This window comes from Salvelinus namaycush, chromosome 21, assembly GCF_016432855.1.
Source record: "Salvelinus namaycush isolate Seneca chromosome 21, SaNama_1.0, whole genome shotgun sequence".
NCBI classification, from domain to species: Eukaryota; Metazoa; Chordata; class Actinopteri; order Salmoniformes; family Salmonidae; genus Salvelinus; species Salvelinus namaycush.
The window spans coordinates 26166830-26180402 of NC_052327.1; the positions used below are offsets into that span (position 1 = coordinate 26166830).

A 13573-nucleotide genomic window follows, 5' to 3' on the forward strand; every position below is an offset into this window, starting at 1 on the left:
TGTAGCTCCCATGCAAAATTCAAGTTTTTCTAAACTAATATCTGTTTAACTCGGAAATATGAGGTTATTTCAGAATGAAAGTTAACTGGCTAGCGCATCATACTTTGTGCTCTCATCTTATCTACCAACATAGACAGGGCTCTAACTCCTCTAGCTCTAGACAGGGCAAAACTAAACATGGCGGTGTTCGCCTTAGCAATCTCACTAGGATAAAGACCTCCTCCATTCCTGCCATTATTGAAAGAGATCGTGATACCTCACATCTCAAAATAGGGCTACTTAATGTTAGATCCCTCACTTCACAGGCAGTTATAGTCAATGAACTAATCACTAATCATAATTTTGATGTGATTGGCCTGACTGAAACATGGCTTAAGCCTGATAAATTTACTGTGTTAAATGAGGCCTCTCCTCCTGGTTACACTAGTGACCATATCCCCCGTGCATCCCGCAAAGGCGGAGGTGTTGCTAACATTTATGATAGCAAATTTCAATTTACAACAAAAAAAAAAAGACGTTTTTGTCTTTTGAGCTTCTAGTCATGAAATCAATGCAGCCTACTCAATCACTTTTTATAGCTACTGTTTACAGGCCTCCTGGGCCATATACAGCGTTCCTCGCAGAGTTCCCTGAATTCCTATCGGACCTTGTAGTCATAGCAGATAATATTCTAATTTTTGGTGATTTTAATATTCACATGGAAAAGTCCACAGACCCACTCCAAAAGGCTTTCGGAGCCATCATCGACTCAGTGGGTTTTGTCCAACATGTCTCTGGACCTACTCACTGCCACAGTCATACTCTGGATCTAGTTTTGTCCCATGGAATAAATGTTGTAGATCTTAATGTTTTTCCTCATAATCCTGGACTATCGGACCACCATTTTATTACGTTTGCAATCGCAGCAAATAATCTGCTCAGACCCCAACCAAGGAGCATCAAAAGTGGTGCTATAAATTCTCAGACAACACAAAGATTCCTTGATGCCCTTCCAGACTCCCTCTGCCTATCCAAGGACGTCAGAGGACAAAAATCAGTTAACCACTTAACTGAGGAACTCAATTTAACCTTGCGCAATAGCCTAGATGCAGTTGCACCCCTAAAAACTAAAAACATTTGTCATAAGAAACTAGCTCCCTGGTATACAGAAAATACCCGAGCTCTGAAGCAAGCTTCCAGAAAATTGGAACGGAAATGGCGCCACACCAAACTGGAAGTCTTCCGACTAGCTTGGAAAGACAGTAGGGTGCAGTATCGAAGAGCCCTCACTGCTGCTCGATCATCCTATTTTTCCAACTTAATTGAGGAAAATAAGAACAATCCGAAAAGGATGGCTTTCACTTCAGCAGTAATAATTTCATGAACTTCTTTGAGGAAAAGATCATGATCATTAGAAAGCAAATTACGGACTCCTCTTTAAATCTGCGTATTCCTCCAAAGCTCAGCTGTCCTGAGTCTGCACAACTCTGCCAGGACCTAGGATCAAGAGAGACACTCAAGTGTGTTAGTACTATATCTCTTGACACAATGATGAAAATAATCATGGCCTCTAAACCTTCAAGCTGCATACTGGACCCTATTCCAACTAAACTACTGAAAGAGCTGCTTCCTGTGCTTGGCCCTCCTATGTTGAACATAATAAACGGCTCTCTATCCACCGGATTTGTACCAAACTCACTAAAAGTGGCAGTAATAAAGCCTCTCTTGAAAAAGCCAAACCTTGACCCAGAAAATATAAAAAACTATCGGCCTATATCGAATCTTCCATTCCTCTCAAAAAAAATTGAAAAAGCTGTTGCGCAGCAACTCACTGCCTTCCAGAAGACAAACAATGTATACGAAATGCTTCAGTCTGGTTTTAGACCCCATCATAGCACTGAGACTGCACAAGTGAAGGTGGTAAATGACCTTTTAATGGCGTCAGACCCGAGGCTCTGCATCTGTCCTCGTGCTCCTAGACCTTAGTGCTGCCTTTGATACCATCGATCACCACATTCTTTTGGAGAGATTGGAAACCCAAATTGGTCTACACGGACAAGTTCTGGCCTGGTTTAGATCTTATCTGTCGGAAAGATATCAGTTTGTCTCTGTGAATGGTATGTTCTCTGACAAATCAACTGTACATTTCGGTGTTCCTCAAGGTTCCGTTTTAGAACCACTATTGTTTTCACTATATATTTTACCTCTTTGGGATGTTATTCGAAAACATAATGTTAACTTTCACTGCTTATGCGGACGACACACAGCTGTACATTTCAATGAAACATGGTGAAGCCCCAAAATTGCCCTCGCTAGAAGCCTGTGTTTCAGACATAAGGAAGTGGATGGCTGAAAACGTTCTACTTTTAAATTCGGACAAAACAGAGATGCTTGTTCTAGTTCCCAAGAAACAAAGAGATATTCTGTTGAATCTGACAATTAATCTTGATGGTTGTAAAGTCGTCTCAAAAAAAACTGTGAAGGACCTCGGCGTTACTCTGGACCCTGATCTCTCTTGATATGACGAACATATCAAGACTGTTTCAAGGACAGCTTTTTTCCATCTACGTAACATTGCAAAAATCAGAAACTTTCTGTCCAAAAATGATGCAGAAAAATTAATCCATGCTTTTGGTACTTCTAGGTTAGACTACTGCAATGCTCTACTTTCCGGCTACCCAGATAAAGCACTAAATAAACTTCAGTTAGTGCTAAATACGGCTGCTAGAATCCTGACTAGAACCAAAAAATGTGATCATATTACTCCAGTGCTAGCCTCCCTACACTGGCTTCCTGTTAAGGCAAGGGCTGATTTCAAGGTTTTACTGCTAACCTACAAAGCATTACATGGGCTTGCTCCTACCTATCTTTCCGATTTGGTCCTGCCGTACATACCTACACGTACACTATGGTCACAAGACGCAGGCATCCTAATTGTCCCTAGAATTTCTAAGCAAACAGCTGGAGGCAGGGCTTTCTCCTATAGATCTCAATTTTTATGGAATGGTCTGCCTACCCATGTGAGAGACGCAGACTCGGTCTCAACTTTAAAGTCTTTACTGAAGACTCATCTCTTCAGTGGGTCATATGATTGAGTGTAGTCTGGCCCAGGAGTGTGAAGGTGAACGGAAAGGCTCTGGAGCAACGAACCGCACTTGCTGTCTCTGCCTGGCCGGTTCCCCTCTCTCCACTGGGATTCTCTGCCTCTAACCCTATTACAGGGGCTGAGTCACTGGCTTACTGGAGCTCTTTCATGCCGTCCCTAGGAGGGGTGCGTCACTTGAGTGGGTTGAGTCACTGGCGTGATCTTCCTGTCTGGGTTGCCCCCCCCCCCCCCCACCCCCTTGGGTTGTGCCGTGGCGGAGATCTTTGTGGGCTATACTCGACCTTGTCTCAGGATGGTAAGTTGGTGGTTGAAGATATCCCTCTAGTGGCGTGGGGGCTGTGCTTTGGCAAAGTGGGTGGGGTTATATCCTTCCTGTTTGGCTCTGTCCGGGGGTATCATCGGATGGGGCCACAGTGTCTCCTGACCCCTCCTGTCTCAGCCTCCAGTATTTATGCTGCAGTAGTTTGTTGGGGGGCTAGGGTCAGTTAGTTATATCTGGAGTACTTCTCCTGTCTTATCCGGTGTCCTGTGTGAATTTAAGTATGCTCTCTCTAATTCTCTCTTTCTCTTTCTTTCTCTCTCTCGGAGGACCTGAGCCCTAGGACCATGCCTCAGGACTACCTGGCATGATGACTCCTTGCTGTCCCCAGTCCACCTGGCCGTGCTGCTGCTCCAGTTTCAACTGTTCTGCCTGCGGCTATGGAACCCTGACCTGTTCACCGGACGTGCTACCTGTCCCAGACCTGCTGTTTTCAACTCTCTAGAGACCGCAGGAGCGGTAGAGATACTCTTAATGATTGGCTATGAAAAGCCAACTGACATTTACTCCTGAGGTGCTGACCTGTTGCACCCTCGACAACTACTGTGATTATTATTATTTGACCATGCTGGTCATTTATGAACATTTGAACATCTTGGCCATGTTCTGTTATAATCTCCACCCGGCACAGCCAGAAGAGGACTGGCCACCCCTCATAGCCTGGTTCCTCTCTAGGTTTCTTCCTAGGTTTGGCCTTTCTAGGGAGTTTTTCCTAGCCACCGTGCTTCTACACCTGCATTGCTTGCTGTTTGGGGGTTTAGGCTGGGTTTCTGTACAGCACTTTGAGATATCAGCTGATGTAAGAAGGGCTATATAAATACATTTGATTTTGAGACATTATGTTAGCTAGCTACCCCAGTTAGATAATGTGTTTACACCTAATGCGTCGGCATGCTTTTAAAGGGCTCCTGAGTGGCACAGTGGTCTAAGGCACTGCATCTCAGTGCTAGAGGCGTCACTACATGACTGGGCGGCACACAATTGGCCCAGCATCATCTGGGTAAGGGTTTGGCCAGGGTCGGCCGTCATTGTAAATAAGAATTTGTTCTTAACTGACTTGCCTAGTTAAATAAAGGTTCAATTTAAAAACCTTGTTGCGTTCTCCCTGGTGCACTAGTTGTAAATAATATAATATGTTCAAAACAGTGGCAGCTTATGCAGCAGAGGTTGTTCGGTTTTTGACATGCAAAAGTGAAATACGTGTATTTACAAGGTTGTTCAAATGCACAGATAGCTTTATATATGTTCTAAAAGACAACACCAAGCTCCTCACGCCCCTGGTATTCAGCCAATCAGCAGCCGCCACTGGTAGCATATCCACTCCCTCCAACAGCAATAAGGCTTAGCCTTACAGGAATGATGATGCTGGGGCAGCCATGCTAGAGTGGAGAGAGAGAGCGCGCGAGAGAGAGAGAGGAGAGGGAGAGAAACTCACCTCATATGTGTCTCCAGCACAGAGCCGTGCGAACCCTGCTAGACCTGCAACACAAACAAAAAGCTTCAAGGCCACATACAAACACTAACAACGCAACAGTGTGATTGAAATAGACCAACACAGTCTGGAGTCACAACAGACAGGGAAGAGGAAGCAGTTGACTAAAATGAACGTACCCTTCATTTTCACATGGAACTCTCCCAGCTGGTTTTCCAGCTCGCTCTCCAACATGCACATGTTCTGCAAAGAGAGAACGTTAAGCAAAAACATCAGTCAGTCAAAACTACAACCATTGTACTAATATCAGAATAGAACACCTATTCTTAGTCAGGTTACCCTGCAGTCTTTGAAATCCATTTTAGGACACTGACTATCCACAGCTCCCTACCCATCTTACCCTGTTCCCCCTCCCTTCCTTCCCTCATTGACCACAGTCCCCTCTCACATCCCTCACCTCTGTGTACTCTTTGTAGCCCTTGCTGGCCTCCGAGAGGCTCTCTCTGGCCTCGCGGCTGCCCTGGGAGTCTGTGTAAGCCTTCACCATTTTATTGGCCCCATCCCTCAGCCGGCGCTGCATACAGTAGGCCTCATACAGCTCGTCAACCTGAGGAGGACAAAACACAGTTATGGGTGGTTAATTTAATTTGTCCTTTAGTGATTAAACAATTACATTTACATTTTACATTTTAGTCATTTAGCAGACGCTCTTATCCAGAGCGACTTACAGTAGAGTGCATACATTTTATAACATTTTTTTTTTTTTTTTTTTTTTTTTTTTTTACATTTCATTACATTACATTTCATTACATTTTACATACTGAGACAAGGATATCCCTACCGGCCAAACCCTCCCTAACCCGGACGACGCTATGCCAATTGTGCGTCGCCCCACGTATATCCCCTGTATATTATAGTTTTGTTGTTTATTTTATTCACCAACCATTCAAGAATACACCCTACACCCTCTTCATAAATAATTTTCAATAATAGTAATCCATTTAGTTCTATGGTCTATTTCCATCATCATGGAACCCTAAAGCCTGTAATTGCACCATAATCCTTCCCTTGGTTCTTGACACTTTCACGACCTCTGAAAAAAGTGTGTCTGTAAAATGAAGACGCAACTGCAATGCAGTCGAAGTCCAGATGGGGACATTCCACTGGCCTCACAAACACATATATAAACATAAGTTAGGAACTATGCATCCTGTTGGCCACCTTTTGATCTACGACTTCCATACACATCTCATATGTACTGTATATATAACAACATTTTATTGATCCGCCAGCAGATATGGGGAGGCAGCTGTTGAACTGTAAGCTGTTACGGGAGACAGGAAACAGTTAAAGCACTTAGAATACACACATTCATACTCATTCACTGTGACAAATGCTGGCAATCTCAGAAAGATACAGTACAGCCACCGACACATATAAAAACAAGCACTGTCTGCATGTCCCATCAAATAACATTGTAGCAGACTCTCACAGATTAAACTTGCATTCACCTTGTCAAAAACATCACACATTATTTCCAGGTCACAGGAGAAGTGTGGTATTGTGTGTTTTGACTTTGTCCTAGTTTTCTGAATCAGTGCACATCGCTTTCAGCTCGGTGCCTCATTCACTAAAAGATGCCCACTGTCTCCCCACTTTCAGACACCCTGATTCACCACAGTGAGTGACCCAGCATGTCAGGCCCACTCTGACTGTGTGGATCCACTGAGCTGCTGCTAACCCGCCAGCCTGAATGAATTAGTAAACAAACACCACGAGAGCTCCATTCACTAGAGTAGACTCCTTGGGAAATGTTTTATGAGTGAGTGAGAGGGTGCATCGCCATCTTCTACATTCTTCTGTCACATTCCCTCCATTTGGTGATGATCACAGAGGCCTGTAGTGCACCTGACGTGGTCCACTTAACAACACAACAGTACTCTATACCTGCATTCCTGATGACCCTCTCTGAACACGGTCTCAACATGTTGGTTTGAAGACTATCCTCTCATTAACATAAAACTTCCTTCCCTCTCAATGTGTGTTTACAATGAAGCCCTCTACCTGCCTGTAAAACCATAACATTTTCGAGAGTGAGTAACAGTGTGTGCCTTCTTTAAACTTCACTCACTGCAGCCAAAAACAAAGCCACCTGAGACTACCAGGGTTGGGTTTAATTCACAAATTCAATTCTCTCTCTCCTTGTACATTTTATTAATTTCAAATTCTAGGTCAGTCTTGGAATTCAGAGATAATTCAATTCCAATGTTAGGTAAATTCCAATAATTAAATATTATCCCCAATAATTCCACAAATTCCAATTTAATTCCATCAAGCTGATCATGTCACTGTTCAGAAAGCTATACTGGAAAAATTGAAATAAAAGTTAATAATTTAAAACAATCATTTGATACTATGTGCATTAACTGGGAATTCCAATTTAATTAAATTCCAAAGAATATATGTTTTACAATTTCAATTTCAATTACAAAGTTCCAAATAATCTAATTCCAATTATATAACTTGAAGATTGTTGAAATTCAAATTGAATTCAACAAATTCTCCACTTCATCATTAGCTGCCTTTCTTCGTAGGGACCAAACAAATTAAGGCAAAAACAAAAATAAAATAAATAACAGTACATATAACATTATTACCTCACTACATATCTACAATAAAACATGTATAATACCACCAAACATAAGTGTGTGTAGAGTGTGTGTGTGGGTACGCATGTGTGTGTGTGCGCCTATGCGTGCGCAGCCCATCTCTTTTTCAACCTGATCGGTTGATAGGACTTGCTAAAAGTAGCAAAACTTTTGTAGTTCTCGATGGCTAACGTTATATTTTTCAAAAACGGCACGTTAGAAAGGACTGTCAATACATACTGAACAGATCACATTATAGATAGATGCATGCTACTGTACATGGGAGATAAGTTTTGGATTGGTCTGCCAGCATGTCCAGCCAATCCATTATCTCAGCCAATCATGGCTAGCTGAAAGGTTCCTGACTTTTTCTGTGGCTAAACCAACTAAGCTGGAATACAAGTTTATTATTAAGGCGCATGAAAGTTCATATGTTCCAGGAGGCATTTCTGCCAAAAATCGCATTTTGATAAAAAAAAAAAAAATGTTTACGTTCAAATGCCGCTCCTGTGAAGTAGTGACATGCGACATAATCCTAGTTTCCTGAAATGAGTCGCATTTAGACAAGTGTGTCGGGTAAGCATAATCTAATAATGATAAAATATTTAATCTGGACACTATGTTTTTTATATTGCTACTATGCAAGTAACCACTTCACTGTACCGTTTACACCTTCTGTATCCTGTGCATGTGACAAATAAACCTAGATTTTATTTGATATAGTGTGTGTCTACTACGTGGCCTCACATGTGAATCCTTAAAGAGATGGGTGGGGCTAAGGCTTAAGAGGGTGTGAACGATACTGAATGGGTGTAGACAAAGAGCTCTCCAGTAGGTGTACCAAAACATTAAAGTGCCATTTTCTCAAAAGTGGGGTTACAAGTTGATCAACTTTCAAAGCAGACTTACTTTCCCCATTGTTCCTCAACTGCAGTGTATGATATACCATTTTCTAGCTGAGTCTACTTTTATCCAATGTAAAAAACACCATTTGAAACTTTGCTACATAAGACCGAATCGAGGCGGTCGGTCACATACTGTATGCCTTGAGACCGTGATATAGGCCTAAGGCCAAGACAATAAGAAGATAGTGCAGAATAAATTCAACCATGCCGGTTTCTCCACAAAACCGGAGAGCAACATCTCTCCGGTGAAGTCCACAAAACATATTGTATGTAACAAACATGACCTACAGCATGGTCAAGCAAATGAATGTTTCCAACATTTTTAGACTACTAAACAACTATTGATTTAGAACCACAGCGAGTTACAAGTCGCAAAGAAACAGGCACCGCTGCCTCCACTATTCAAGCACCATTTAAACATCATGTAATCACCTATGCTTAGTCTAATACAGTGACAACAAAAAGAATAGCAAAAACAACTTAATCCAATCAAAGTAAGCTAAATATGTGGCTGTCCATGGTACTGATTTGTGTGTGTGCATGTGCGTGCAAGTAGAAAAAACATGACTCACCCTACTTGTAGAGAAACGCCAATGCCATCTTCTTATGTCGCCTAAATGGTCTATGACTCAGTCATACAAGCTTTTAGTTTTTGTTGTCCTAGGCTACCTAGCTAAAATGCTTGCTCGCGGGGGCTTCCGGTATGGAACAGAGCTGATCAGTCGCATCTTTTTTTAGCTCTGCTACAAATTTTAAATAAATCCTGAAATAAGTTCACCCTTAAGCTTAAATGTACCAGGAAAGGCAGTAATACTTTATTAGCTTATGAAATCCATAATGCCAACAAATAAAAGGTCACACCAAAAAGCCAGACTTAACGACTGTACATACAGTGGGGCAAAAAAGTATTTAGTCAGCCACCAATTGTGCAAGTTCTCCCACTTAAAAAGATGAGAGAGGCCTGTAATTTTCATCATAGGTACACTTCAACTATGACAGACAAAATGAGAGAAAAAAAATCCAGAAAATCACATTGTAGGATTTTTAATGAATTTATTTGCAAATTATGGTGGAAAATAAGTATAAGTACAAACAAGCAAGATTTCTGGCTCTCACAGACCTGTAACTTATTCTTTAAGAGGCTCCTCTGTCCTCCACTCGTTACCTGTATTAATGGCACCTGTTTGAACTTGTTATCAGTATAAAAGACACCTGTCCACAACCTCAAACAGTCACACTCCAAACTTCACTATGGCCAAGACCAAAGAGCTGTCAAAGGACACCAGAAACAAAATTGTAGACCTGCACCAGGCTGGGAAGACTGAATCTGCAATAGGTAAGCAGCTTGGTTTGAAGAAATCAACTGTGGGAGCAATTATTAGGAAATGGAAGACATACAAGACCACTGATAATCTCCCTCGATCTGGGGCTCCACGCAAGATCTCACCCCGTGGGGTCAAAATGATCACAAGAACGGTGAGCAAAAATCCCAGAACCACACGGGGGGACCTAGTGAATGACCTGCAGAGAGCTGGGACCAAAGTAACAAAGCCTACCATCAGTAACACACTACGCCGCCAGGGACTCAAATCCTGCAGTGCCAGACGTGTCCCCCTGCTTAAGCCAGTACATGTCCAGGCCCGTCTGAAGTTTGCTAGAGAGCATTTGGATGATCCAGAAGAAGATTGGGAGAATGTCATATGGTCAGATTAAATCAAAATAGAACTTTTTGGTAAAAACTCAACTCGTCGTGTTTGGAGGACAAAGAATGCTGAGTTGCATCCAAAGGACACCATACCTACTGTGAAGCATGGGGGTGGAAACATCATGCTTTGGGGCTGTTTTTCTGCAAAGGGACCAGGACGACTGATCCGTGTAAAGGAAAGAATGAATGGGGCCATGTATCGTGAGATTTTGAGTGAAAACCTCCTTCCATCAGCAAGGGCATTGAAGATGAAACGTGGCTGGGTCTTTCAGCATGACAATGATCCCAAACACACCGCCCGGGCAACGAAGGAGTGGCTTCGTAAGAAGCATTTTAAGGTCCTGGAGTGGCCTAGCCAGTCTCCAGATCTCAACCCCATAGAAAATCTTTGGAGGGAGTTGAAAGTCCGTGTTGCCCAGCAACAGCCCCAAAACATCACTGCTCTAGAGGAGATCTGCATGGAGGAATGGGCCAAAATACCAGCAACAGTGTGTGAAAACCTTGTGAAGACTTACAGAAATCGTTTGACCTCTGTCATTGCCAACAAAGGGTATATAACAAAGTATTGAGATAAACTTTTGTTATTGACCAAATACTTATTTTCCACCATAATTTGCAAATAAATTCATTAAAAATCCTACAATGTGATTTTCTGGATTTATTTCTTCTCATTTTGTCTGTCATAGTTGAAGTGTACCTATGATGAAATTTACAGGCCTCTCTCATCTTTTTAAGTGGGAGAACTTGCACAATTGGAGCCTGACTAAATACTTTTTTGCCCCACTGTACATACATACATACATACATACATACATACATACATACATACATACATACATACTGCTAAAAAAAATAAAGGGAATACTTAAACAACACAATGTAACTCTAAGTCAATCACACTTCTGTGAAATCAAACTGTCCACTTAGGAAGCAACACTGATTGACAATAAATTTCACATGCTGTTGTGCAAATGGAATAGACAACAGGTGGAAATTATAGGCAATTAGCAAGACACCCCCAATAAAGGAGTGGTTCTGCAGGTGGTGACCACAGACCACTTCTCAGTTCCTATGCTTCCTGGCTGATGTTTTGGTCACTTTTGAATGCTGGCGGTGCTTTCACTCTAGTGGTAGCATGAGACGGAGTCTACAACCCACACAAGTGGCTCAGGTAGTGCAGCTCATCCAGGATGGCACATCAATGCGAGCTGTGGCAAGAAGGTTTGCTGTGTCTGTCAGCGTAGTGTCCAGAGCATGGAGGCGCTACCAGGAGACAGGCCAGTACATCAGGAGACGTGGAGGAGGCCGTAGGAGGGCAACAACCCAGCAGCAGGACCGCTACCTCCGCCTTTGTGCAAGGAGGATTAGGAGGAGCACTGCCAGAGCCCTGCAAAATGACCTCCAGCAGGCCACAAATGTGCATGTGTCTGCTCAAACGGTCAGAAACAGACTCCATGAGGGTGGTATGAGGGCCCGACGTCCACAGGTGGGGGTTGTGCTTACAGCCCAACACCGTGCAGGACGTTTGGCATTTGCCAGAGAAAACCAAGATTGGCAAATTCGCCACTGGCGCCCTGTGCACTTCACAGATGAAAGCAGGTTCACACTGAGCACATGTGACAGACGCGACAGAGTCTGGAGACGCCGTGGAGAACGTTCTGCTGCCTGCAACATCCTCCAGCATGACCGGTTTGGCGGTGGGTCAGTCATGGTGTGGGGTGGCATTTCTTTGGGGGGCCGCACAGCCCTCCATGTGCTCGCCAGAGGTAGCCTGACTGCCATTAGGTACCGAGATGAGATCCTCAGACCCCTTGTGAGACCATATGCTGGTGCGGTTGGCCCTGGGTTCCTCCTAATGCAAGACAATGCTAGACCTCATGTGGCTGGAGTGTGTCAGCAGTTCCTGCAAGAGGAAGGCATTGATGCTATGGACTGGCCCGCCCGTTCCCCAGACCTGAATCCAATTGAGCACATCTGGGACATCATGTCTCGCTCCATCCACCAACGCCACGTTGCACCACAGACTGTCCAGGAGTTGGCGGATGCTTTAGTCCAGGTCTGGGAGGAGATCCCTCAGGAGACCATCCGCCACCTCATCAGGAGCATGCCCAGGCGTTGTAGGGAGGTCATACAGGCACGTGGAGGCCACACACACTACTGAGCCTCATTTTGACTTGTTTTAAGGACATTACATCAAAGTTGGATCAGCCTGTAGTGTGGTTTTCCACTTTAATTTTGAGTGTGACTCCAAATCCAGACCTCCATGGGTTGATAAATTTGATTTCCATTGATAATTTTTGTGTGATTTTGTTGTCAGCACATTCAACTATGTAAAGAAAAAAGTATTTAATAAGAATATTTCATTCATTCAGATCTAGGATGTGTTATTTTAGTGTTCCCTTTATTTTTTTGAGCAGTGTATATACAGTGAGGGAAAAAAGTATTTGATCCCCTGCTGATTTTGTACATTTGCCCACTGACAAAGAAATGATCAGTCTATAATTTTAATGGTAGGTTTATTTGAACAGTGAGAGACAGAATAACAACAACAAAAATCCAGAAATACACATGTCAAAAATGTTATAAATTGATTTGCATTTTAATGAGGGAAATAAAGATTTGACCCCCTCTCAATCAGAGAGATTTCTGGCTCCCAGGTGTCTTTTATACAGGTAACAAGCTGAGATTAGGAGCACACTCTTAATGGGAGTGCTCCTAATCTCAGTTTGTTACCTGTATAAAAGACATCTGTCCACAGAAGCAATCAATCAATCAGATTCCAAACTCTCCACCATGGCTAAGACCAAAGAGCTCTCCAAGGATGTCAGGGACAAGATTGTAGACCTACACAAGGCTGGAATGGGCTACAAGACCATCGCCAAGCAGCTTGGTGAGAAGGTGACAACAGTTGGTGCGATTATTCGCAAATGGAATAAACACAAAAGAACTGTCAATCTCCCTCGGCCTGGGGCTCCATGCAAGATCTCACCTCGTGGAGTTGCAATGATTATGAGAATGGTGAGGAATCAGCCCAGAACTACACGGGAGGCTCTTGTCAATGATCTCAAGGCAGCTGGGACCATAGTCACCAAGAAAACAATTGGTAACACACTACGCCGTGAATGACTGAAATCCTGCAGCGCCCGCAAGGTCCCCCTGCTCAAGAAAGCACATATACATGCCCGTCTGAAGTTTGCCAATGAACATCTGAATGATTCAGAGGACAACTGGGTGAAAGTGTTGTGGTCAGATGAGACCAAAATGGAGCTCTTTGGCATCAAATGTCTGGGGACATTTGTCAAATAGCATTTTAGAGTTACAAAATTGTGTAGAAATGCAGTAAATCAGTTCCAACTTCCAAACCCCTCCCCACTTTGCCATACCCTAGATTGAGCAGAACTGACGCCACTGATAGAGGTTAAGCAGAAATGTAGATTAAGATAACTTTTGGTCAATTGCACACAGGGTCCAACCGAAAT

At 43.1% G+C, this 13573-nt stretch overlaps 1 protein-coding gene across 6 annotated transcripts in view; it reads right to left on the reverse strand.

Annotated features, from left to right (window-relative positions):
* Positions 1–13573, reverse strand: part of LOC120066248 (rho family-interacting cell polarization regulator 1-like) — a 106667-nt gene that overhangs the window by 45781 nt on the left and 47313 nt on the right. For all 6 annotated transcript variants that reach the window (XM_039017492.1, XM_039017491.1, XM_039017493.1 and 3 more), the window contains exons 7-9: positions 5294–5443; positions 5016–5079; positions 4840–4883 (exon numbers count right to left, since the gene is read on the reverse strand). In XM_039017492.1, coding sequence (XP_038873420.1) covers positions 4840–4883; positions 5016–5079; positions 5294–5443 — 258 coding nt within the window. The remainder of the gene's footprint in view (positions 1–4839; positions 4884–5015; positions 5080–5293; positions 5444–13573) is intronic.